Source organism: Doryrhamphus excisus, chromosome 18 (assembly GCF_030265055.1).
Source record: "Doryrhamphus excisus isolate RoL2022-K1 chromosome 18, RoL_Dexc_1.0, whole genome shotgun sequence".
Taxonomy (NCBI): Eukaryota; Metazoa; Chordata; class Actinopteri; order Syngnathiformes; family Syngnathidae; genus Doryrhamphus; species Doryrhamphus excisus.
In genome coordinates, this window is record NC_080483.1 from 14,038,513 (window position 1) to 14,066,113 (window position 27,601).

The 27,601-nt window shown below is 41.8% G+C and overlaps 1 protein-coding gene across 4 annotated transcripts; it reads right to left on the reverse strand.

Annotated features, from left to right (window-relative positions):
• Positions 1 to 27,144, reverse strand: mtss1 (MTSS I-BAR domain containing 1). Of its 4 annotated transcripts, XM_058055024.1 has the most exons (15): positions 26,441 to 27,144; positions 18,087 to 18,148; positions 15,191 to 15,264; positions 9,644 to 9,728; positions 9,250 to 9,341; positions 9,093 to 9,167; positions 5,957 to 6,114; positions 5,757 to 5,864; positions 5,577 to 5,674; positions 5,414 to 5,489; positions 5,043 to 5,219; positions 3,918 to 4,046; positions 3,683 to 3,833; positions 2,851 to 2,877; positions 1 to 2,485 (listed from the first exon to the last, which is right to left on the reverse strand). In XM_058055024.1, the coding sequence occupies exons 1-15, from the start codon at positions 26,510 to 26,512 to the stop codon at positions 1,506 to 1,508; spliced, it is 2,364 nt and encodes a 787-aa protein (XP_057911007.1). In that variant the 5' UTR covers positions 26,513 to 27,144; the 3' UTR covers positions 1 to 1,505. The 4 variants fall into 4 exon arrangements, with proteins under 4 accessions (XP_057911007.1, XP_057911010.1, XP_057911008.1 ...); XM_058055027.1 differs by lacking the exon at positions 5,043 to 5,219 and having other exon boundaries at positions 26,441 to 27,143; XM_058055025.1 differs by lacking the exon at positions 2,851 to 2,877 and having other exon boundaries at positions 26,441 to 27,143.
• Between the last annotated feature and the right edge of the window lie 457 nt (positions 27,145 to 27,601).

Genomic DNA, 27,601 nt, shown 5'->3' on the forward strand with positions numbered 1-27,601 from the left:
TTGATGATCACTGTCAATATAATTATCTGGTCCCACAAGGAGCATGACAGCATCAAGAAGACTTAAAGAAGAAATAAAAAGTACATTCTGTTGGTTTGTGTCCTCCCAACATGTTTAAAGCTCTTATAAAAAAAATTAAAATGCACGGCGGTTGCAGAGTGTCATCTGATGGTCAAATGCACAAAAAACACAATGTGTACAGAAATTTCCGTAGACGTCTCAATCGGTATTATGTACAATCTGATCAAACATAGAAAATGTCAAAAAAATCAATCAGCAGTACGGAGAAGAAAAGCCAGCAATGTATTTCCCAGCATGCAACGGAGCCTTAACCACAGAAGGATGCTCCTAGTATGTCAGCATTTGAATCTATTATAAACTTCTTGTGGCAAAACATTAGACAAAATCCAAAACTAGAGTCCCGCCCACTGGACTGACAGCCAATCAAACCCACGGGTTGCTAAATTAAAACTGTCAAACAAAAAAAAAAGCAGCAACTTTCCTTAAAGCTAAACCTCGCATGGATTGCAGCAGAAAGACGTTTAATTTAGCATTTTAGAGTTTTCATACAGGTCTGTCTCCTTGTCACGTGTACTAAAGAGTTCCAAATGTAGTTTCTCATATTGTCAAAGTATAGCATAGGATGCTACAATCTCTACTTCCTGCTCTGTCATGTATTTTGACCAAAATGACTCAACTACACAGTCAGCTGCTGAGCCAAGCGCGCCCTCTTGTGGTACAAGAGTACACACCAATCCTATCTAGACGTCAAAGCAAATGAATTTTACATTTGGTGCTTATAGAATTCAACACCAGGGACCTGACTCACTTTGGTTCTATTTCTCATAGCCCGCTATGACATAAGCAAATAAAACAAAATTAAAATTAAAAATGAAAAAAATGCTTTTCTAATGCCAATATGCTTCTGTCATTCGTTTTCCATTCCACATCAGTAAGCTCATTGCTTACAGTAACTTATCTTGTTCCATCCAAAAACGCTGACTCAACATTCCAGAGGAAGTGTCTGTCCGAGGAGGTCTGGACAGCATCACACTTGCCCCCCCCCCTTGAATCCCACATTAGCATAAGCCACATCCCTCAGTAATAAGATCAGCACCAGTTTGAGATGCGGCCAAACCAAAACACTTCCTATACAATTAACTCCACCTGTCCGGGAGTCTGGAAAATAGCGCATCAAACACACCCGGGCCAGCAGAGGATCTGACACATCTACAGCTTCCTTTCAGATATCGCCACAGGAAGTGACTCCTCACAAAAGCGTTTTTTGGAGTCAAACTGTGGCCACAATCCAAAAGCAAACATGAAGCAATAAGCACAAAATAGGCAAATAAAGGCAGCTAGAGATTATACCGAAGGAACAAAATGCGCACTGCACGACCTGACTTAAGCAAATAAAGTTCCAGCAAGTAGTCCAAAGTTCGCGTTGAATGTCAAACGAGTCGACCACACAAGAAGAAGACAACCGGCGTCTCTATCGTCCAGCCTCAGTTGTGACTGCCAGGCGAGGGCAGTAGCGGGGCCGAGCGATCGTTGGTGAGGGTCCTTTTAAGCTTTACGCCCCTGATCAGGTTCAGCATGTCTCTTTCGCCCCTTTCGTGTGTCAGGACGTCCAGGTCCTGGTCCTGGTCCGGGCTGGAGTGCGGAGCGACCTGGTTCCGAGCACTGTAATCCAGGCCGGAGTCCTCTCGCTGGGTAAAGGGGGCCTGAAACTGGGCTTGATGCTGCTGCTGGAAGAGCTTCTGTTTGTGCTGCTGGTTCAGTTGCTGGTTCTGGGTCTGGGTCTGAAGCTGGTTCTGGAGTTGCTGTTCGTGATGAAACTGCTCAATGTGGATCTGCTGCTGGTGACGCTGCTGCTGGTTTAGTTGCTGGATGTGAAGATGTTGCTGGTACTGTCTCTGTTGCTGCTGCTTGGCAAAGCCGCCCTCGGGTGGCACGGATGGCACGGTGGGTACGGGCACAGGGATGGGCATCTGACCTGGCACCAGCTGGTAGTACGGGGAAGAGGACGGCGGCAGGGCGCTGAGGCTCTGCGTCGAGGTGCAGAGTTTATTGTGACCCAAACCTCCCACTCCCACAGCGGAGGGGACGATGAAGACGTTCTCCTCGCTGCCGCCATTCCCCGCCACTGCTTTGAGAGGAACCTGCGGCGTGGAAATGGGGATGGGAACCCCTCCACTGATGGTGCCTCTGCGATATGCCGGCTTGGTTGACGGCTTGCGTCTGATTGTCGCCGTGTGGGACTGCAAGTGGTGGACAGACCCGCCCTTGAGTTCAGTGTCGGCCAATAGGCTGACAGTGGAGGCGGGACGCTTGGACTGAGCAAACTTCCTATACTGGAAACTGAGATCAGAGTTCCTTGGTATGGTGGAAGACTTGTCAAAATCTGATTGGCTGTTGCTGTGTGACAGGTGATTCAGGGAGATGGAGTCAGTGTCCCCATGGAGGGAAATGGACTCGTAGTCGACTGGAGACAGAAAGAAAAGGACACATGAGTGACAAGTGACTTGCTTGCTGAGTCGGAATCAACTCAATTCTGTGGAACGGACAAAGGATGCACTGTTTGTTTGAAACCAGCAACGTAGCACAACCTCTGTTAATATTCTATTGGTGAAAAACACTATTCTAGAATCTGGGCACAGCCACAATACAGTCGTTAACTTGTATAACTGTACTAAAAGGTGACTTAAAACAATACAAGGATTTAAGATATCTACGAAGGGAATCAGTAGCAGACAAGCTTATGTATTTCAAGGAGGGGAAGCAGAAAAGGATGCAAGTGGGAGTGAGATGGAGCATGCAGAAAGGAGGAGAGTCAGTCAAGAGACCTACCATAGAGGTTAGGGTCTCTCTTTAGAGCTGGAAAAAGAAGAGAGGAGGTTTAGCAGAGAAAGCCACTAAGAGAAAACAACCAATGCACAGCAAAACTGGAAGAAAATCGACTTGAGATGATGGGACAGGTGGATGGAATACTGGAAGATGTCAGAAGGGTGACTACACCAAGTGCCCCCGTCAAAGCATCACTTGCAGGAAATGTACTGAAGAAAGGATGTAAGGATGTATGTTTCCAGAGTGAAGCATTGAATCCAGAGAAGCTGCCCTGCAACAATGAGCTAAATAAATCATTAACAACCCTTATTAAACTAAACTAAAACAAATTGCTAAAGTACAAATGCAATGATTGTGCCATCAAACCTTGACGTCACTCTGTGTTATAGCCTTACTGTATACGCTACTGACATATTGACAACAAATATTTTTTAGTTAGATAATATAGTTTATTTTTTTAGTGTGACTGTCCCACACCAAATTCATTACTTTTTTTTTAACTACAGGTGGTCCTCGCTTTTCAATGTTTCCTGTTTTGCGGCTATGCAAGCGTTATAATCTTAATTTTATAAAGTAAATTTTGGTCCAGTGGAAAAATACAATACATACATATACATGCAGGCACACTACCCACAACACTGGATGTCTATCTGCAGAGCTGCATATAACTGTTATGTCTTAAATTATTACCCCCTCTGCTGGTTGCTGCCAAGTATTGAAGGATATAGTGATGACGCCACACAACCTTGTTGGAATTGGATGAATTCATCCACAATCGACAGATAAGAAGAATGTGATAAATGCATTGATCTGATAGATGTCATGTGTGCTTCACCATGTGTGTGGATGGTGTCTTCAGAGCAGGACGGTGTGGTCGTCTGCGTGCTGTAACCGCTGGAGCAGTGCAGCGAGTCCCGGCTGCTCCGTGGGGCATCCGAATTCAACACGCCCAGAGTCAGGGCCAGCTGATCCCGAGCAGAGCAAGACTATTTGAGAGATGGGGTTTAGGACAAAGTTTTTGACTTTGACGTCCAAGTGACTTTAAGAGTGTTTTTTTTTTTTTGCATTACCTTGCCGGATGCAGACATGGCACGAACCCTCTCCCCATGTTGAGTGTAAGCACTTTGAGGAGGGACGAGGAGGCCATTCTCACCTGCCGCTCCCATTACAGCGATCTGATTGGTGGAGGCGACTGCATCCTGTGACAGCAGAGACGTCAGTTTGAAGAATGACAGCCACAGTGGGCATCATCACAGCTACTATACAAATATTCTTTCAAATGACATCCTGAGCAGTGAACACTCACATTATCCCGAAGCAGCATTACAGCCCATCTTAGTAATACTACTAAGAATATACCCTTAGACTTACATTTTTGTGATGAGCTGAGTACTTTACAGAGACATACAAACCTTTTACTATTTCCCACATCATTATAGTGGCTTCCTTCTTAATTGATCGTCAGGTTAACATAATTTACTGAAAGATATGTTGCAACCCAAATAGAGTATGACATCTTATACCGCCATGTGTAGCCATCATAACCACACCACCTTCTGAGAAGACATGTCATCTGTTCAGCTGAACTTTTAGTAAAGAGTTGGACAGTAAGTATTAGAGCGGGTTTTTTTTTTTTTTTTTTAAATGTGACAACCAACTGTAATATGTGGTATTGCTGGTCCAATGAAATGCACATATTTTGACATTTTCTAAAGGTTTTCTTATTATCTTAACTTTTCTTCACCTTTCAGCCACTATACATGGGAATACATTTCCTTACCTGGTGTGTAATACTTTCATACTAATAGTAATAATAATTTATAGAATAAACTAATAAATTGTTGACAGCTTCAACACTAAAATAACTGATCATCACATCAGGTGTCACTCTGACAGTCACACAAATACTGACAACACAGCAGACAGGCAACAAGGCTCAAAGGCATCACAAAAAAAAGGAGGCTAAAAATGTAACACAAATATAGCAAGTAAACTTATAAGGACACTAAATAAAACAATAGGATGGAGGGAATGAAAGCCAAATTGGGTTTCAAAGGGACTTCAAAGTAGACAATACTAGGGACACGTTGAGGAGTCAACCGATGAAACAGTAAAACAATGACGAGATGCAATGAGGCGTCCATCTAACACCGATGCACAAACACAACATGAGAGAGGAAATGAGTTTGCCTCACGGTGTTCATATCCCTGCGGCTCACGCGGCGGCCAAGTGCCGGGCGGCGACCGGGCCCAGAGGCGTAACCGCAGCGACTGCGGGCGCCCTGGCGGCCAAAGCGAGAAGGGGAGTTCCCTTCACTGAGGGACCGACCGCTTTCATCGCAGCCAATCATCAGAAATGGGGAGGAACCGTGCTATATACACAGGAGAAAATCAAAACGGTCCTTTTCAGCGTGACAGCCTTTTATTTTGGAGGGGCTTGGAAGCACTCGAGTGAAACAGAGCAGTGTGTACCCAGGGAAGAACTCATCAGTCTTGAAGTAGTAGTGTGATTTAAACAATTCGGGACATAGTGAAACACGTGTACAAAGTATACAGGCAGAGTTACCTGGATGTGCACTCCATCCACAGCAAAGCTGATGGAGTCCAATGAAGGAACATGCCTCACTGATCCAGACTGGTAGCTAAGACAGCACAACAACGCAAAGAGTTACAATAAGTATGTGTGTGCATGTGGATTTCACCCAATCAAAGCACTCCTGACTCCTTACCTGCTGATGCTGCTCTTCCTGGACAGTGTGTTGCTAGGAGAGGCTGGAGGCGTCTGGTAGGTGTAGCTGAAGTCGGAACCCTTCAGATCCAAAATCACCTGAAAAAGGACACACAATGAAAAATATCCATTTGAAGTTGCAAATGTTATGAAAAGATGAGGTAAAAGAAGAGCAGGTTACCTGCTCGCTGGCTGGTGGGAGTTTATTGGGCTCAGCCGTCAAGATGGTGAGGTCTTCCAGGAGCGTCTGCAGGTGGGTCACCTCACCCAGCATGTTTATCTCATGATCCTAAATAGGAGAAAGCAGGTAGCAACAAGGTGACTTAACATGTGTACTACTTCTTTAGTTAATAAAACACTATTTATATACTATTGACTGACCAGCACGGGTTTCAGTATGCTAACAAAGCTGCAGTAGCGAGCTCTTTCTTCGACAAGAGCTCGGCACACTGCCCTCTTCTCCGTCTCCTCCAGAACAGCGTATCGCACGTTGACGTCCTGCAGTGCGCTGTCCAGCTGGCCACGCACTTCATCCTTGCCTAAAGACAAGCAGAGGCAAAAGTGTTAACGTTAAAATGTCCTACATGGCCTGAATTGACAAAATATATTGATAAATCCAGCATGGCAATACATTTCACACCATGTGATATCATCAACCTTACATAAGTTAATTTGTACTAAATTCTACTTCAAAAAGTTCAGACGTGTTGCTACCAACAGGGGGCAGTCAAGACTAGTGTTTACACATAAAACAAACCCAGATGCCAAGTGTGAAGTTAAGCTACAGTTTTTCTGACATTCAAATAATAAAGGAGCACACAAGAGTAAATTCAGCCATGTTGTTTTGGTTATAAATAGTAAGTCATAAGTAGTATTAAGCTTCCCTGATACTGATGCTGAGCTGCAAGGTAATGGGATGCCAAGGTCACCAGAGATCATAAAATTAGCTGCTGTCTTATTATGTCAAGCACATTTCTTACCGCATTTGACAATATCAAAATGAAATCGGTATCATTCAAACAAGAAGGGACCAAGAAAAAGCACAAGTCAAACAGTCCCAAAAACCACACACACACAAACACTCACAGAGCAGACATTGTGTCAGAAAGTTAAACTCAGCCAATGCGTGAGAGCACCGGTGGGTCAGCAGGATCATTTTCACACTACTAACAGAAGCTCAGTGTTGGCGTACTTATTATCTGCCCGACGTCTGGCCTCCATGGAAACACACAAGTAATGTACTGTATGGCTGTGGCTCCACCGCTGCAGCGGCACGACGATGTGAACCAAGAAGAAATGTGACTAGGTTCCTTTACGAGCAGTCAACAGTTAAGATGAAGCCGCTGCGCTGAGATCCCACTTGTGGAAACAATAATGGGTTTGGTCCGCAATGTGTTGTATGCAATGTATAGTATGTGGTAGACAATGCAGTAAACCGCATATTCAATCTCCCAGATAAAGACCGTAAACAGCATTGAACAGTCAAAGAACAAAAACACCAGTAGCAAGAAGTCGTGCTTGGTAACCTCATTAGAAGCACTTTCTCTGGCCGTAAACCAGTTTGTTTGCATTCCTGACACACTCGCAGGGGTACAAGCTAGCCTGAGGCTGCCTTAAATCACATTCACCACATCACAACAATGCTGGACAGGCTCTGGTCTGCACGGAGCTGACGTGACAAAACGGGACCGTCGTGGCAACTTCACCAATTTCCACCGCTCAATAATGACATGGTGGGGTTCCTCAGGGGTCACAATGACCACTTCGGCATTTATCAATGCTTAAATTCAATTTTAACACTATCACACGCTTGGACTGTGCCCATGAAATTTTGAAATGGAGGTTCGTATTTTACTCATTAAAGGTTCAATGACCTGTGATGAAAAACTGACTTGGTTTCAATAGCCAAAAAAAAGTACATCATCAGAAAGATCAATTTATTGACTTTCTTGGAGGTCAACGGTCATTAATCTTACAGCCATGTTTTACCTTGTTTCTTGTTTTACAAGTGAACAAAAGGCCTTGCTCAGAAACCTTTCAGTTTAATCCAAATAGAAGACAGTAGTCCACAAACCAGTGGGTGACTCTGCTGTGGTTCAGTCCACTTATTTCAAACGGCCTGTGCTTGGATAAATAACCATTATGCACGTCAATTAAATGCCAAACATTTATTTAGCTAAAGATGGACGCTGCTCTCCAACTGAAGTACCTTTGAGAATTTCCCTCTTCATAAAACAACTGCGCTCAATGAAGGACAATACATTCTCTGTATTTTTGACAGTAGTTCAATCTGACTAATTGAAATACACATAATTTGAATTAAAATGACAAACTATTCCTTCACATCCATATACAATAAGTTGGCAATCACCACATTTGGAGTGCGCTCCCTTGACTCCTCCTATCATCTGCTTCTCGCTCCATGCAACTTGAGACACTGATCTGAAGTGGTTGCACACCACATAATGATAGAGCGTGTGCAGACACACACACACATACACACACACGTGCACCCAAAATCATGGAATGATTGGTAATTACATTTCACTGAGGCATACCCTACCAACTTATCGTGAATGAACTGAAGTGAACTGAGGCACAAAGGGTAAGAAATTGGACATTTGCATGCAAAACTTAAATATAACATAATTGCAGCAAAAAAAAGGGGGGGCCTCTCTAAAACGCAGTATAGTCAACGTGAAATGTATGACAACTATATGACTGGATTGGGCATTAAAGCCTGACTGGTAAATACTGCAAAGAGTAATTACTTGTTTTGTTCAGTATGCTCAGTCATATTTAAGCGGATGATGATTGATGGAATGTGTGTTTGTGCGAAGCCAAATGAGGAAAGAGAAAATAAACATGTTGAGAGATGTTAAAACCACGAGTGGAGCTTTTACCGTGGGAGGGTCTGAAGTGAGACTCATCGCTTATGTGATGTGTGTACACATATTGTATTTTGTAATCGGGCTCGAGGAGGTGGTGCATGCGTGAATTTATGTCTGAACATGTGTGTGGGTGTTTCCCTTCCCTTCCCCTGCAAAGACCATATGAAAGGTTGCGCGCAGTCTTTTCCTGCCAAGGGGTAATCTTTGGGTTTGGGGATGGTGTGGCCAGGTGCTACCATGACAACAACAGGGGCGTGTCGCTTGTACGCAGAGTTTTAGCGCCATTGCGGTGTAAAATGCTACTTATTGCCTTGAAATAAAATGAATTATCGATAGATGAGTTTTATTTATCACAACTAAAAACCCACCTCTTTAAATCTGTTTTTAATGTCTAACTTTTTATATCTGACTGCGGTGCCCCGGCCCCCGCTTTTACTAATGTTTTAACTGTGTATTAACGAATGAATGTTGTATTTTAATGTATCTTTTACTGTTTACGTGCTTTTATTCAACTCCATTCTTCTGTAAAGTGTCTGTGAGTATTTTGAAAAGCGCTATACATATACAATGTATTATTATTATTATTATTAGTTGGCCCAAGGGGTGAATAACCCGTGATTTCTTACCTTTCTTCACCTTCTTTTGCAGTTTGACGGTGTCTGATGATTTTTTCTTGATGTCTGCTCTCGCCTTTTTGTACTCTGAATGAGAAAAACACATGTCTTAGAAAGGCCGTGTTTGCATTGTGTACATCAAATGCGTCTGCTTGGGACTCTGGGAAACCTTTTGCGTGATCTTTGTCCAGCTGACTCGCCGCTTTCCTCCACTCCTCCATCTTCAGCTCTAATGGTGTGATGAGACTTTCGGAGAGAGCTCTGGGGACGACGACAAATGTCTTGATGATTATCTTGTTATTGTTTTTAATAGCAGAGCGGCCATGTAGTTTCATAACGCAGTTTTATGACTGACAGCTAATGTAAAGACAGAAAACAATAACACGCACACAAACACAAACTGCCTCTTAGATGAACACGCTATGTCGGCTAAGAGTAATCATTAGACATTCCCACACTGAGTTAAAAGCTGTCATCTGTCAAACCCCTCCTCGCCTTCCCTTCAGGTGCTTATACGCACGCCGCTTCCGTCTGTTCGTGTGTTCATGTAAGTGTCTCCTTACGTGGTGAAGACTTTGAGTTTGGATTCGATGCTGCGGTGTCTCATGCACATTCTGGTTAATGCTGAACCAATCTCCTTGGTAGCGCCTGCAAGTAAATCAAAACAAAACAAAACATCATCACCACAAGCTGGAAGTCAGCCAATAAAACCTGTTTAAGAATGAACTGCTGCTATTAAGGCTTCGTCCGATTGGTGAAGTGATAGTACTGCGAGTTGTGGTCACACATATGTACAACTTCCTGTACAACCTCATATTAACTGGGCTTAACTGGCTCTTCATCTTCGGGTTCAGTTTAGTGTGTGTGTGCACGCACACGGAGCCAGGTTTGATAAGGTGTGGCAAGGTGTGTTTGCTTTATTTGCCTTTCCCTCCCTGTTGCACTACCGTCAACGTCTTCAAACTGCAGGACCGCAGACATGTGTAACGCAACATTCTCTGAGTGTGTTCAAATCCTGTCTGGTAGTCTGGAAAACACATTTGGCACTTGAGGCAATTACGGTCACAAAGAATTTGATATCAGCAGTGGTGAGGCTATATACGGCAGTTCCGGTCTTAAGTCCACTATCTTCGTTTTAATGATGTTCTTCACAGTCTTTGTCATAGTAAAACAATACATGGTAGGACATATACAATTCAAAGTTGTTGTTTTTTTCCAAACTTTGTAGCGTGACTTTGCAAGGGGCCAAGTGAGAAGACCTTACAGGACTACAGGACTCTGTCATTTTAGTTAATTGTAATCTGGATGGTCATTATAGCACTGATAAAACAGCACAAACATCAGAATCAGCTTTATCCGCCATGTGCACAAGGAACTAGACTTCAGTCGAACATCACTCTCTGGTATAAAGCGACGGGGTTATCATCTGAAATCCGCTGTCACGTCCACATTCTTAGGCGGAACATGCATACAAGGATACAGTGGAGTCCATCAGATGTTCACAGTTCCACAATTCCGCCAAAAAGGAGTAGGAAGAAGCAGAGTTTATTTAATCCTACCCCTTACTAATACAGTATCTACAATCACCAATTTTGTAATGACTTTTTCGCATATTGTGTACATGCAGCCAAGTGGTGATAAAAAAGAGAAGGCAGAAATCATTGACAATTTCAGACATTATTTTGACACTGCACTCTTTTTTTTTTCCTATGGAAAGGTTCAAGGAAAATAAGCTGCACTCGTCGTTTCTAACTTCCCTCCAACATCCAAAGTGGCGCCTCCCTGTGAGACACAGAACAAACTGTTCACCTTCCCCACTGAAGCCAGACTTTCCAGCCTCACTCTCCCACTACTAATAATGTGGCTCATTCAAAGGGAGTGTGTTTAGATCCTGGGTTGCTCCGCAGAAATCGGTTTGTCTGTGTCGGGTGTCGAATACAACATTTTCACCGTGACAACAGGCCAAGTGTGACACGGCAACAACAGCGACTCTCATCCGTCTTTTCGTCTCCTTCTAATGACCCACTTATTGATTCATTGACCAGTTAGTTTCTTTACATGTGCCGTCCTTTAGCAAATACGAGTGACCTCAGGAAACTTCCATTATGACTAGTCAGCACCTCAGCGGGTCATCTTGTGATGTGTGTAAGCTTTGAAAGCCCCATGATACCAAAGACGTCAACTGTTCCTTGGTTGCCAGGGCGACAAAGTCACATGTGAACACCACAGAGAAGAAGAAGAAGGGGAACATGTTATTGAAATCAGCAGATTATTCTGTTACTCGCTTCTTTCTGTGTGTTGTCTGCCATCTGTACTGATCAGCAATCTCTTTTCATAGAGAACAGCTTTGAAAGCTAAAGGTCTTCTCCGAGGCTGTGCATCACCATGTTCAGATTCTACATACATATTTCCCCATAAACAATAGTGGAAACTGAATGACTCCAACTGAAGTCATCATATTTACGTTAAAATGGTGTATATGTAAGATTCCTTGAGTAAGTTGACTATTTGGATTACAAAAAACTTTGACGAATTGTCATTGTCAGACGAAAATGACAAAAATGACAAAAGAGAAGGAAAACAAAATGAAAAAAAGAAAATGTTGAAAGTGCGTTTCTGAATAAACAGCAAGTTTAACACTATAACGTGTATCAATTATAACGCGATAGTGACACATAACAACAGCACATCTTTGATGTTGCAACCGAAGACACACAGAATGTCGCAAAAAACCCGACTGAGGCATAGTGAAATTAATATAACTCAAATTAATGTTGTAACGTAGCATTACATAACATAACATAACATAAGCCACGGCTAGGTATCTCTTAATTATGAATACTATCCATGGTTTGTCCTTAAAGGTTAAAAGTGACTTCATACAGGTTTATTTCATCTGCACTAAAATGTTTTAGCTCAGTAAATCAGTAACTCATCATTCCAGGAGAAAATACTGTGTAATGAAACACCGATGCAACCAGATATCCGGTTTGACGATTTTGATGCCCGGAGGAAAACTCATGTATTGATAATAATCTACCATAAATGTTTATCTAAAAAAATAAAAAATGAAATCAACTGGTTGTTCATTCTAAAGTGAAATGTTTTATTTTGTCTAGAGTATTTATAATTGCTCTTTAAACAAGCCAAAAAAATTTTTTTTATCCGATTACTTGAATACACAAATACGTTATTAATCACCAAGAGAGAAATTAATCCAATACATTTGAAGTAGAAAACGCCATTATTAAAATCTTCGATAACTGAAGCCATGAACATACTATTGTCCACAAACAAAGAATGCCAACACACGTGTTGCCTTTTTGGGGGTCCAAAATATCCAGTGAAAACTCCATAAGGGGTGTAAAAAGTGTTGACCTTGTTGAAGTCAGCTGTTGTCTTATTTGTCTCAAGTGTACTGAATATACCCACACAAAGCAGCTGACAGCTAAAGTAGTGTATGACAGAATGGAGGGGGAGGAGGCAGCTGTCACAACACAGGTGGGGGAATGCACTTGGTCAAACATGTATACATGTGTAAAAGCCCCCATTATCTCAACTAACACTTAGTTAACTACTAACAGATGGCAATAGTTGCGTTTCCAAGAGGGGCTAAACCAGATCAGCCCCAGCACACGGTGTCCGAAGCCCACTTTTCAGGGTGACAACCGTCATGTCAAAGACTGATATTGTTTAAATGACACTGAACGAAGGTTGAGTCAGAACTTCATGTTGCAGATGTTATCTATTTGACCCTGCAGCCATGTTTATTTGCCTTGAATGTTGAATCAATCCAAATCTATCTGGCTGATGCAGCTAGAGAAACTCTGTACACCGAAGTTGCTGTAATGGCCTGACCTGAAAAAGGGGGCAGAAACACACAACTACCAACACTTCATGATAACCTAAAGAAGAGGACGTCAACTCGTAGATCATGATGGAACCACACAATTTTTGAGACTTCCTTATTCAATCGCTGTTGTAAATTACTATACTTATTATATGTTTGTATTTACTGCCAGGCTCCTTTGCATGCCGTACATCTTGCCAAGGTTGACAGCCGAGAGCAGGGACCTTGGGCTCAAAAATGTTGGTGACCCCTGACCTACAGTATTATTAGCCTTACAGTCTTAAGACATTTCTTGTCACCATAAGGTGCAGCTTTGACAAGCTAATACCGCTCCTGCTCATAACGCTACAACTACAGAACTTACCATTAGATACACTAGCACAATTCAAGGTCCGCACATCACACTATGCTTTTGAATAGTTAACATTGTAGTACAGCATGTGACTGTTTGCACGGCAATAAATCCATAGATGAATCAGCCACTGTAATGCACAGCATTATTATGAGATGACTGTATTGGTAACAAAAAATGGAAGGCGTGTTTTGGATCGTTTCATTTATAGCGTACTATGCTAAAGCAAAGCAAAAGGAAAAAAAATACATAATCACTTTGGAGAAAGGCATGGAGGACCCCTGAGTTAGCTGTGTAACAAGATCACAACAGAAAACATATCATAAATTTACATCGGCCTGCCAATCATTTCTTTGTCTTCTATGATAATGACTCAGTGGACCAGCAACAAAGTCTCCATTTTTCATTTGTACGTCTCTATCTTGGTTAATTCCATATTTACGTTGAGGTTGATGGGCCCATCTTGTGATGTGAAACCTTGTGGTGATATTTCTTCAGAGAAGCCTCCCGTGATCACACATGTTGTGTACAATGTGACTTGGGAAGTGCCTGAAGTCGATGTGTTCACGTAAACATTATTTAAAAAAAAAAAGACTCCACTGTTCAGTGCTCTTAATGACAGAGGTTTATGATCCTCTGCATAGATAACTGCATTTAGGTCCTCCAACTAGAGCATCACGCGGACGCCAGAATCCATTGGCTTTCATAAGCAAAATTATGAAAAATCAAGTCTCATTTCGGGGAAAGTAAAAGCAAATTTCAAAATTTTCGTCAGTAGAAGTATGTCTGTCAATCAAGGGCAGGCATGACAGAGCAGGTCTGCTGCTGCTTCCAAGGATGGGAGCGGCCGTGATTCCCTCCCATGTGACACATTTCCCTTTAATACCAACAGCATTCAGCTCTTACATAATCATAGCAATCGACTTAAAAGCCCAGAGCAACTGTAGCACTGAGATCCCTGCACTGCCATGGATTTATACACAAATATAGAGTTCTCTGATTGATCGGCCACCCGTCAATATCTTTCTGTAAAAATAAAAAAAAAAACACACGATCATCGTATGAAATCCTACGTCTGCTGTGTCATGTAAGATTGCCAACAAAATGACAATGACACGCCTGTTATTGAGCTTGCTGCGGGTTACACCAGTCGATGCCAACATGTTTGATCACAACCTTAACAAACCTAGGACAGTTTTGCATCTTTGTTTACATGCTTTGCCTCACTGTGACTGGCTGTACTTTACGTTGGCAGAAGGTAACTAGTTATTAGCCTAGCTTCTGATCTGCAGAGAGACTACCGTGAGTGCGGCATGATTGCACTGAAGATTGAACAACTTATTCTTATTGATTAACTTATTCTATACTTATTATATTGGCATATATATTGTATATATCGATCTTAAACCTAAATATATCGGGATATGAGTTCTGGTCCATGTCGCCCAGCCCTACTACTAATTTTTTTTAAGTGGCAGTGAACAACTTAACTGTCTTGTTGTCGTGATTCTAATTATGTCTCGTCTTCAAAACACTTTGCTGCCATTTATTGAACATAAACATAGTGTGTGCAGCCTAATGATGGTGATGCTATCTCAGGAGTCTCCTAGCACGCCAGATAGTTTTCAGTAGCTCACCAAAGATTTTCTTCAACTCGGTTTTTATTGTATCTGTTGAATTCAGACTTAATGTCTTCATTCAATGACAAATGACCACAAAACATAAACAATGGCCTCCTTGGTAAATAGTAAAAGTAGTGCACGATTTAAATGTTTCCAGTCACAAGTAGTTGGAGAGACACTTGCAACCTCGACACTGAATTTACAAAGTGATACTCTGTTACAGAACACCAATGCTTATGGAAAACAAACAAATCACACACATGCAGAGAGTTGTAGTTTTCTTTACCTCTGGCTCCCATCGCCATGTCTGCTACCTTTTGAAAGGCATCCAGGAATGCTCCGGTCATCAGGATGGTCGTCCTGAATCGGAGACACGTAATTAGTTGCACAAACAACAACAACAACAGGGACAGTAATCGCAACCTCGTTTCACACTGAAATGCTATCTGATTTCTAAATTATTAAAAAAATAACTTTACTTACCAAGCAATGATATTTTACTCATGTACTTGCAATACAGGCTGCACGGCGGCATTGATTCCTGTTTTAACAGGTGAGTACTCATTGCGAGTATCATAAAATACATGTGAGAAGTATTCATATGCTTAGAAATAACTAAAGTCTGTTTATATGATGTTTGGGGAATATCAGTCCAATATTAACATTAATATTTGATCAGTCCAATATTCCCCCTCGTTGGTGCCTTTGCGTCTTTGATGAATAGACATTGTCGTTTTGGCTCCAGACTTTGATGCAATATTGATGTTTATATGTGTGTGACTTTTATATATTAAAAGGTAATGTTTGCACTTTAAGGGAAAAGACTATGAAGAAATATTTGCTTATTAATGCAAATTGTCTCATTTTAGTAAGGTAAGTGTAATCTTAAGTTTTGAGGAATTTGATGTGATACATAACAATAAGAACAAATTGCATGATGTAATGTAAAAAGATTCCGCTGAGGAAGGCTTGATGGAGAAGACATTGCTTGCACGTCTCATTCATTGATTCCTGTTTTAACAGGCCATTACGCCATCCACAAACAGCAGAACTATAATCCCTTCACGGGATCTCAGAGGTCACACAATGCATTGATGCGGGCTGACACAGCTGATTCGTTTGTGTTTGGGAACAATTATTTGGAAATAATGGGGGAAAATTCTGTCCCGGGGTCAACAGTGACCATCATGAAATCTTTAGTACCGATTATACAAGAATAAAAAGAAGTCAACGCAGTAAACAAGTGACAAAGCCAACAATAAAGCTGGACAAAATTATTATAATTACACCATTTATTTGCCTGTTCCTTTTAGACAGAACCCAGCATCTGACAAAACGCAGACATTGCCAACAAAGCATGCAACCACCGCGCAAGAACCGAGAGTGCTGTGAAATTTACAAGTTACACTCAACAAAAACATAAATGCAACACTTTAATCCCATTTGTCATGAGCTGAACACAAAGATCTAAATGTTTTGCTATGTATGCAAAATATTGTTCACCAATAAAGTATGTCTAAATTAGGGATGACGTTGTCGCAAAAAATACGATGATGCAAGAACTGCACGTCGATGCACTCAGAATTTTTTTTTAAAAATGGCGGCGGTCGCCGCAGCATCACCTCGCAGCGAGTCGGGGAGTACGAAAAGATCTCGCAATAGGATGTCAAAAGAATGGGAGTATGATTCGTTGGTCGGTGACCTGTGCAAAATGGAGATAGCGTACCATAAAAGCACTACCGCGATGCACCAGCACCCGGGAGCTGCTTGTGTGTTTGCGTGTGCTTTTTTTCTTTCCTTGTTTGCAATGATTAACCCCGTCATTCATCCAAACCGTACCACGTAACTTGTGCTCCAGCCTCGCACACACAGGGCATGTGCCCACTCAAACATACACCTGAGTAGACCCACACACACGGAGTGAGAGTGGTGGTTCATTTTTGAACTTGTTAATAAAAATATATTGGTTTTATTCATGGAGATAAATTAGCTTTAATTGTTATATATGTCAAATAATGAGATAGTCAAATCGAAATCGAATCAAATCGGTTTAAAAAATGAATTGTTAGATTAATCAATGCATCGAAAAACTATTTTCTAGATTAATCGATTACAAAAATAATCATTTAACCCAGCCCTAGTCTAAATCCATATTAACTAGCATTAACGATTCATAATCTATTCATCTCACAGATGTGGCATATCGAGATGCTGATGAGACAGCACAGGTGTGCCTTAGGTTAGCCAATCTACAGATGCTACGTAATCATGTGATAGTCCTCAATGTAATTTGTGAACCACGTCCGAAACAAATAAACCATACCACTCCACATTTGGACCTACAACAACATAACAAAAACACGTAATTGACTAAATTAACACGGCGACAGAACAATCACAGAGAGTTGCTAGAGACATAAACATACACCCCTTCACCAACCCAACTCTTTCTCTGACGCAGTCATTGGACACCTGACTGGTAAAAGCCACATGACAGACCAGTGACCCTCAATGGCCAGTTCAGCAATGCAACTTGAAACCCTCTGAAGCAACATCATTATCATCATCAATGGACCTATTGTCTGACTGTGTCTATGTATGAGTGTATATGTGTGTGTGTGTGTGTGTGTGCATACACACATGCACAGCCATTACTCTTGTAAACTTAGCCAAGAAGATCAGATGACACAGAGTGTGGGTAGCAAGCTTTTATGTAGTGGTTAAAAAGGACACCAAAATGTTTGATTTCACCGTATCGGTTGAACTACAGCAATGAAACCAGTTTCGGATGGATTATTTCACCGAATATTCAACGCTATTACATTTATGTCTGTGAATATTCGCATTCATTCATGTCATTGCATTATTCTCAGCAACCTGAACAGTACAAGTAAATAGACTGAAAATGAAAAATGTTAACTTCTCTATGAAATGGCCAACAACCTGTCAACATGATACAATTAAAAGGACCGAGGCTCCTGCTCGTTTAACATTCATTGTCGCTAGTCCAGCCCAAAAACGTCTGACCTTGTGGTCCGAGCGCCATAGCCTGCAGAACCAGATTCTTTGTTGTTCATCTTTGAAGAACGACTGAATGATTGGCGGTGTAGGGCTTCTAAATAATGTATGCTTTCATTTGGTTTATATTGTCTGCTGAAATGTGTGAGTGCGCGGTGTTTTACCTGAGCTGCGACTGAAGTTTGACTCCTTTGGTGACAAAGTCCTCCCATGTTGGATAACTGGCCTGCAGAAACACAAACATCAGCACATCTTTACATTCAGGGATTAGAATCAGGATATGCACATATACCTTTAAAATATATAAACTAATAAAGAAGCAGAGCATATAACCTGGTTGGGGATGGAAAAAAAGGTTCATATGCATGTGGATAGTAGGGCCCAATTAAATCTGTTTTATTTTTTCCCAAATTTTGTTTTATATCATTTATTTCAAATTTTGCCAAGTAAGTGAGAAATGGATATAGCCTAGCTAACCTTTCTCATGCGATGTCAGCCTCTCCGCACTACAACATCTTCGACAAACTGTTAATGCCCGTGCTCGTCATTAAGGAAGATATAGTCAAAGATTGTAAAGATTGCCAGACTAGCGTACACACAACCACATGAGCGTGCTAAACTAAGATAACAAATGCGCTGTAAGAGGAGATTCCGCCAACTTTGATTCCAAGCAAAAGTAATCCCTTTGCAATTATGCTATTCCGTGTTGTAGTAGGAAAGTAGACTTTGATCAGGAATAGGCTGTGATAGTTCAGAGTGTTGTCATCTGGAAAATGGCCTTCCTTGAGGGTGTAAAACCCCATTTGTCTCACAGCAGCTGATTGATAACGTAATCCAAGGCTGCTTTGTACCGCAGGCACTGAGAGCAGAGACTATTTGGCCGGGGCTCTGAAGTGAGGTCCAGCAGAACTACTATCAAGCCCTGTTTTTCCCTACCTGACCTCTGCTGGCTCTGCTTGCAGGTCAGCTGGTGAGAATACAGATTTAAGACTTACCACTCGACTGTTAGCCTCTCAGCTCCAAACTACTAAAGCTGGCACTTTGCTTTAGTGCTAGCCAAGGGTGAATGTAGCATGAAGCAGTTTTTCGTTGCATACTAAAAACAATTGGCAACCTACTGGTACCATATCCCGAGGTGGAGTTTGTTGGAAACGGGTCTCTTGAGGCTGAGGATTTGCCTACAAGAACTTTGTTTAGAGAGGCTTCAAAAGGCACAAAAAAATAGAACAAGCGTAAACCAAGGTTGCGAAACTCCATAGTACCTAGTTTTTAAATATGATGCGGTTTAGCAATGCGCTGCTGGCTATCAGCTGATACTAACGCTGGGCCAAAACCAAAGATGATCACAAGAAAACTATTACTGTATCATTACAGAGTAACAAAGCTTCATGTCAAATGATGCAAAGTTGGCACCACATTTGATGAATCAACAATATTTATTTGTCTCACATTCCCGTTCCACTTCTCACCTAACTTTTACATTCTACGAGGGTTTACTGCAACTGCCAGGAATGTAACATCCATTTACAGACGGTCCAGCACTGTGATGGGACCTGCACTGTGAAGCTGAGGTCACTGGCATGCTTGAGTGCGTTTAACGAATATTGCAAAAATCCTGAAAATCATTTATAATAAATATATTAAGTTATTGGGTAAAGCGTTTACCAATCTACCTGAAATATCCACTGTTTTACTCTTCTCCTGCAGATGCCAGTGGTGTGTATTACAAACTGCCTGCAAACTATCCACCTTGGTTCATCTACCATGCAACCCTGAACCGCATAAACTGTGTAGAAAATGGATGGATGGGTTTTGAAGTTGCTTTAGGCATTACTGTAAACTCTGGAGTGCACCTGAATGTAAGCAAATATTGTGCAACTATAGGCCACACTTATCTATAAGTTGCAAGAGTCCATGTTAACACTGGATATTTACACAGAAATATACACAACAAACATTGCAATCCTGCCACCACTCAATGTTCCCAGTGTCACGTGTTAGCGCTTTCTGGGACGTAAGACCCTTTTTTTTCCATAATTTTTTCCAACAGTTGCCTCAGTCCATGCAGAAGCTGTCGTGATTCTACAAATACACTTGATCAGTTTTTTGACAACAGCTAATAATAAACCAGTGTACCACCCTAAAACTGTACATGTACTGACATCCACTAGAACCACAACTGTAGGTCTGCTGTTATCCAAAGCTGTTATCCAATCAGACCGCCAACAAGCTTATGGTTCACTATTAATTACTTCAGTCTGTGTGTCTGCAGCCACCTGCCGTCAGCCTCTCCAGTATGACCTCCATAATCGGTCTTTACTCTAGTGACCATCAAAAAACGGAGAGGTGACATCGGAGGAAAGTGACAATGACGCCCTGCTGACCTCCCTGGAGGCGCGATTTTATTTATCCGCTCCGTAAAGCAGTCGACCAGCGTACTATCTGGCGATTTACTCTTTACAGAAAAGGAGCCAAGGCAAAAATGAACTCTTGTCATAAATTCACTGTTTAAGAAACCAGGCGGTAAATCATCCTTGAACAGTTCGACGTCCCTCCAGATCTTGAGACAGTCAACCATATTGTTTCTGACACATTGTAGGAAATATATAAAGTTCAGGGAGCGTTACAGCCAGGGAGTGGAAAGGACAGAAAGGGATACAGAGGAGGAAAGACCAGGAGGATCGGGAAAACGTGGGTGGGAAAGACATCGGTGTGGCTGTTCAAGCGTTATAGCAGGTTGAAAGTTTGTTTGAACAGCCCTGACTGAGTCACAGAAGATAAAGAAGGAGAAAGCAGACAGCTGACAGGTTAATGGTTTGTTCAGTGAAGGTCATGTATGGAAGAACCTGTGTATACTGCAAAATGATCAGCTTGTTAATTGGCCACACTCAAGAACACAAGAAGTGCATAGGACTGTCAACTCAGCTGTAGACTCATATTGTGTGGGAGTCAGATTCAATATATACTTTGTCTTGTCCAGTTTATTTACAACAACCAGTGTTATACAACATTTCTATGACACATACCCGTCTTTGTTTTTGACAAATGTGGTCATTTGGAACATCTATTAGAGCAATAAATGGCTGAGCCCAGGGCATGTTTACAATGCAATGTTTCTGGATTCTGCTCACCATCATGGCGGCCAACCCCACACAGTCTTATTCAATTCAAGTGCCCTTGACCACATTGCCATTGTCCATCTCAGCACTGCTGAAATTCACTTCCACTAAATCACCTTGGCAAAATATATTATTGGTATTGGTTGTAGTAATAAATTACACAAATGTAGGGTAGATCTTCTGCATGGTCTGTATGCAAATGAGGTCCCACAAACTAATCTCGGCTTTGATGCGACCGTACGCATCAAGATCACAGTGGAAAAAAGGATCATCTGAATCCCTGTGGCACTGAATCCTGGTTTTACAAGTCAAGTCACATGATCCTCACGGAGGATTCCGTTTGTTCCATCCACTTTGTGGCTTCCATTTACTCGTTCGCTCAAACTGAAGTCAACTGTAAACTGTACAGTTTTGACTGAACCTTGACTGAAACAGAGTCAAGGAATTACACACCGCATGGAGGTTCCAATTGTGTGTGAATGCTCAATAGTAAGGCATGAATAATTTACTAACTGCGTTGCTGTTAGCAAGCAAGTAATTTAATACTTAAGTATTTATCAAAGGAAAGTTTTAATTAAAGTAGTTATACAGTAGATTGGTTCCTAACTGCTTCACAGACTGCTGCAGTTGTGAACAAACGGTTCGCCGAAGACTCCAGAAGCATGGTATACTACACCGTGCACTCGTGCAGTACATGCACTATGAGGAAATGTGACATGGAAACCGCAATCAAACACCATGGCCCTAAAAAAACGGCCACAAGAGAAATTGCGTTTATGGGACAAATATCCAACCATGCAGTTAAAAGCTTCAATTTGCACAAACGACCAACTGACACTACACTGGATATGTACTATATGCAAAACCACTTCAAAATCTACAAGCCACAGTCTTTAAGCTGGTGTGTGTGTGTGTGTGTGTGTGTGTGTGTGTGTGTGTGTGTGTGTGTGTGTGTGTGTGTGTGTGTGTGTGTGTGTGTGTGTGTGTGTGAGTGTGTGTTTCATAGAACCACACCCTCCACTGAGCGTCACTCACCCGTATCACTACCTGTTGACTCATGTGCATCCATCCCTCTCTCCTTCCTCCCCATGTGTACTCCGGAATGTCATGTGGCTTTTTTGCAACACATATTTAGTGAGCTGTTGTTAGACAGAGATTGACTTCCTTTTACGCTTTAAAAAAAGTGACAGCTGCATGAATCTTTTTGCTTCTCTAGAAAATGAGCAATGTCATCGGTTTACCAAAGCATGGTTATCAATCACAGCTTTACTGTAATTTTAATTTGAAACTGAAATTGAGTAACTCAATGTGCAAATTTTAGTCCAATTTTCACGGCTAGTCCTGGTGCCTTTCAGCTGTAGCGTTTTAGTATCCTTGTTAAAACATATAGCTCCTGTAATCGTATTTTAATTGTTGTCGTCCATGAACGCTCTTGTATTTATTTATCGTGCGATTAATTGATTTGTTCTTTATTGTGACAGACGTAAGCGGATATCTTATTTAGTATAGCAAAATTACACACTCTGTACTAGTAAAATAAGTGTAAAATGTAAAAACTACATTTAAAAAAAAATTACAAAAAAAACATTAATATGGAATAAAAAAAAAACAGATTTCATAGGACCCTACATAGTTCAGTCTTGATTGGCTTTTTGCTGCCCTGTTCTTGCGCGATAACTCTTCTCCACATCTCCAAATCTCGTCACATGTGGCGTCACGAGATCTTGTGACAGTCCGAGCGCGCACACGGTTTCAATTTCTGTTGCCAGGCGGAGAGGAAGAGGAAGCAAGGGCTGCTGTTGTTTGGCGCAACATTTTCCTTTCATGTAAACAGTTAACAAGAAGAAAACCACTAATTGAATCCTCGTGAAGCAGTGGAATGACGCTGGGGAGAACGGTGTGGGGGGGAGTAAGCAGATGCCTGCACAAGGACGGAGGAGAGGGTGAAGGAGACGAGAGAGGGATGGCCAGAGGAGTGAAAAAGGTCACTGCTGATGTGGCGCAGAGACTGATCAATAAGACGTCTGCTGTGCTTCCCAAGAGGCCCAGCTGATAAGTACTGATACGACCACATCAACTGTTTTTGTCCGATGTGTCAAAAGCAACAGAGATCTTGATCTGGCAGGGAACTGCAAATGGTAAACGCTACAATGCTCCGGAACGATCGGTCCTTTTTCAGCTTGTTTAGCTGCAGGGCATTTCTGCTTGTCCCGTTACGTCATATTAGAACAAACTGAATTGGCCGCATGCAGCTATTTGCAAGAGCTACTGTCTTCTCCTGGCACCTTTTGCATGTTTACCGTTTTAACCTGACTAGAACTATCACATAATCTGAAGGTTTGAAAAAGTCATTTAAAATCCAGTTTTAATTGCACTTCAAAGAGACTATAAATAGATTTTTTTAAGTGTAGTCCTGGACGTTCCTTCTCAGGACAATTCTGAAAGCAAAAACATTTGAAAAGGGGTATCAAAGACATTTTTTGCATGCGTTTTTTTTCATGTTCATGTCGTTTTGTTTCATTATGTTTCAGAGTGTTTCCCAGCAGCCATTGAAAGCACCATAGTTGTGTTCAGAGACAAAGAGAGTTACATACTTTGTCCGATGCTGCCATAAATAGACTTACATTTTATTAAACTAGCTCATTAGTACATTAATGTCAACTCCTGGGCTGAAGTGTGGAGCAAGAGTTTGGCAGAAACCACAATTACCGTATTTTCTGGACTATAAGTCGCTCTGGAGTATAAGTTGCAAAAGACCAAAAATGCATAATTCGGTAGAAAAAAACATACATAAGTCGCATTTTTGCGGGTAATTTATTTTAACGACTTGACCAAAACAAACATTACGTCCTCTTGGAAGGCAAGTTCTAACAATAAAAGAATAGAGAACAGGCTGAATAGGTGTAAGATATGCTAACACAATGCTTATTCAGCTACACAAAAAATAAACATGAACAGAAAAGGTGTCCAGTGTTTATGTAACATAAACACTTTTTTCATTTATAAGTCGCTCCGGAGTATAAGTCGCAGGAACAGCCAACTTATGAAAAAAAGTGCGACTTATAGTCCGGAAAATACGGTATTCAAAAATAGTCTGATGATGTAAAAAGTAAACCCTCCATCCCTTTAAGACGCAGCACTGTTCTGGCTAAGGGGGTGTAAACACGCTGGAGGTACATGGACTTTCACAGACTTTCCTCTGCACGCCCACAAACTGTTGCCCGTGTCCAAACACTCAGGTGTAGACGTTCAAGGATGCACACACGATGACTACACGCCACACAATGCCGGCACATATCAGACATATCAACTGACTTTTGGTGCTTTTGGTCTACGGCAGCTTGTGTGACTGACTTATTCCGAGTGAAAGCCCCTAACAAGCAGGTCACATCGCCCCGAGGAGAGATTTATCCGACAGAAACACTGATTAATTAGACATGGCGTCCATGCATGCCAGTCAAACAGATGGCAGGAGTGCCCTTGTTGGGTTACTGCCACGGCAGCCTATAAAAAAAAAAAAAAAAAACACCAGGAAGTGATGCCACAAGGTGTGAATCACACACACACACACACACACCTCTTCCCAGTTAACTTCCAGTACATGTGACTCATGTGTACGTCTCACAACACAAGTTCTATCAGGTAAGCAACTAATTGTTTTACTTCAGAACGAAACTTGAACGGCTTCATTTCCTTCCTTTGTCTTGCAGATTGGCCCATCTGACAGCTCCCAGGCGGGGACGTCAGGCTGGGTTTTTTTGCAAATGAGAAACACGGCCGATAATGTCGCTTTAAAGCACGCCCGCGCTGGTGCGAATATCGGTGAGTCACGAGAGGATGGGCTCTTACGCAACAGTGCCCGGTTTCTCAAAACTGAAATGTTATCTGAGTCATTTATCATGTCCTAATCAAGAGAACACAAACCAACAATGAGACGTCACGTGCCAAATTGGGTGGATGCCTCCATTTCTTTGTGAAAGATTGTCACAGGGATATTCCATTGAATCTCAATCCGTGGATGCTAAGTCCCAAAACTCTTGTTCGGATTCTGGCAAACTTTAATGGACGTTATGTGCTAACAGATGAGTTTGATTGTGGTGAAAAGCAGACGGGCGGAAACAAACATCAAAAGGCGGTCAAAGCCACCCGATCCAACCTTGTTAGCCCCCCTCCCCAAACCTATTTTTTTACATGGATAGCCGGACATGATCTGAATATATCATTGTGGGAATTATGAGAAATTATTGTCTAAGATTTCAAGGACAAAATGTTGACTTTAGTCGGGACATCCAGCGCCCCAAAAAAAACTCCCCACTTTATCCAGTCATTATTTGCACTATGACCCATTGATCATTGCACTAAAATTAATATATCTGCTCCTGTGCAATACTATGTGTATATTTTGTATATCCTGTATATATATTGTATATATCTTGTTAAATTGTCTTTTTTACTCTACTTTATATCCTTTTTTTTGTTTTTTTTAACTTGAGTACTGCACTGAAAAGAGAAGCTCTCCAATTTCGTTGTACATCTTGTATAATGACAATAAAGGCCATTCCATTCCATCAACCAAATCTAACCCATCCGATGTCAAAACAATCACCCTATTCTGGGGATCCATGTTTGACATTAAAAAAAAATGTAATTCCATATTTTCCAGCCCAAAGATTCAACAGATGGGGAACAGTTCCATGTGCTAAACGTTGGACTCATTCAGGCTACTAATTTTTTTTACACGCAAATAATTCCTATTTTCGGGCGGCACGGCGGTCTAGTGGTTAGCGCGCAGACCTCACAGTTAGGAGACCACGGTTCAATTCCATTGCATGTTCTCCCCGTGCATGCATGGGTTTTCTCCGGGTACTCCGGTTTCCTCCCACATTCCAAAAAAGATGCTAGGCTAATTGGCAACTTCAAACTGGCCATAGGTATGAATGTGAGTGTGAATGGTTGTTTGTCTATATGTGCCCTGTGATTGGCTGGCCACCAGTCCAGGGTGTATGTACCCCGCCTCTCGCCCGAAGACAGCTGGTATAGGCTCCAGCACCCCAGCGACCCTCGTGAGGAAAAAGCGGTAGAAAATGAATGAGTGATTTTTCCCCAAAACTCCACAACTGTACGTCAAAGTCTCTTTGATACGGACAATGGTTTTTCCTACATTTCTCAACCCATTAAAACATTCAAATATGACAAGATTCAGCTGATCCAGAACATCCTAAGTTATCCTAAATAACCAACATTCCCTTTTCTCGTAATTTGTTTAGAAATTGGATCCTGTCTTTCATTTGTTTCACAGTAAGCCTCCCCCCCAGAGCATATAATCCCGACTATGTGACTTTTTTGTGTACTTTGTGGAGTTTAGTACCCATGCCAGGCAGACAGGACTTGAACGTTACCTTCATGTCGTTCATGATGAGCTGGAAGAGCCCTCCCAAGGCGCTGCATTCCTTCTCTATGCCCGCATCCATTTTCCGTTGGTGTGTGGGGGGGAAATCCTCCAGAAAACTTTTCACTCTTAACAAAGTAGTAGTTTTTAACTACTCCAACTGAAAAGAGTTTTTGTGAAATGCTCACAAAAAATCTTGAGGTCAAAGTCCAGCTTAAAAAAAAAAAAAACGAAATCTATAGTAACGGGAAAAAAACACACCGTGGAGCAAAGTGGCTTTGGTCAGCCGATGCTACCGGCCGGCCAACTTGATGAATATCCCAGAAAACACCACATCGCGACGGAATTAATAAACAACTTATCGGAGGAAAGTGTTTTTCGGTTTAAAAGTTGTCCCCAAAAGAAGCCTTTAGTCGCTGGAAAGCGACGGAAGAAGCATAACCGCAGCTAGCTAACACGGCTACGTAGGCGAGCCTGAAAGTCCGCTAGCAACCTGTAAACTATGAATGTGTTTGTACACAGCCCGTTATCAACAGTCGCCTAAGTCACTCGTACGGCTCTCGTCCGGTACTCGACCGCCTTCGTCACCGTCTCCTGGTGGATACAGGACACATTTGACGTTGCTTTATGATGACTTTTTTTTTGACGCCTCCAGTTCTCCAGTGTCTCCAACAGGGAGTCCTCACCTCAAGTGAGAGTGTCCTCAAAGCTCAACCCCCGCTGCTGTTGACTAACCTCATATCCGGTATGGATTTCACAATCAAAGTCTTTCATTGCATCATCGGAAATTATTTTCCTCATTGAGCGTCATAATGTGTCTCTTTGTCGTGAATAGATTAGTTTATTTTTTGTTTTGCATTGTGTAATTCAACCCTATTGTTTACAAATGAGGACTGAAATTGTGTTTTATTTTGATATAGCATCCGGTCATGACTGAGTCCAGCTAGCTTGATGGTGCTGCGTGTCCATGCATGGTGGATGTTTGTTGTGGGGCGACGAACAAGAGGCGTCCCGGTGGGGCGGATTTGGTTACACTGTAATGTGACTGAAGGGCATAAATGTTTTTGGTCAAAGGACATTATATGTCTTTTTGTACTTAGATTAAATTATTATTTGTTGTAGTAGCAGCAGCAGCAGCAGCAGCAGCAGTAGCAGCAGCAGCAGCAGCAGT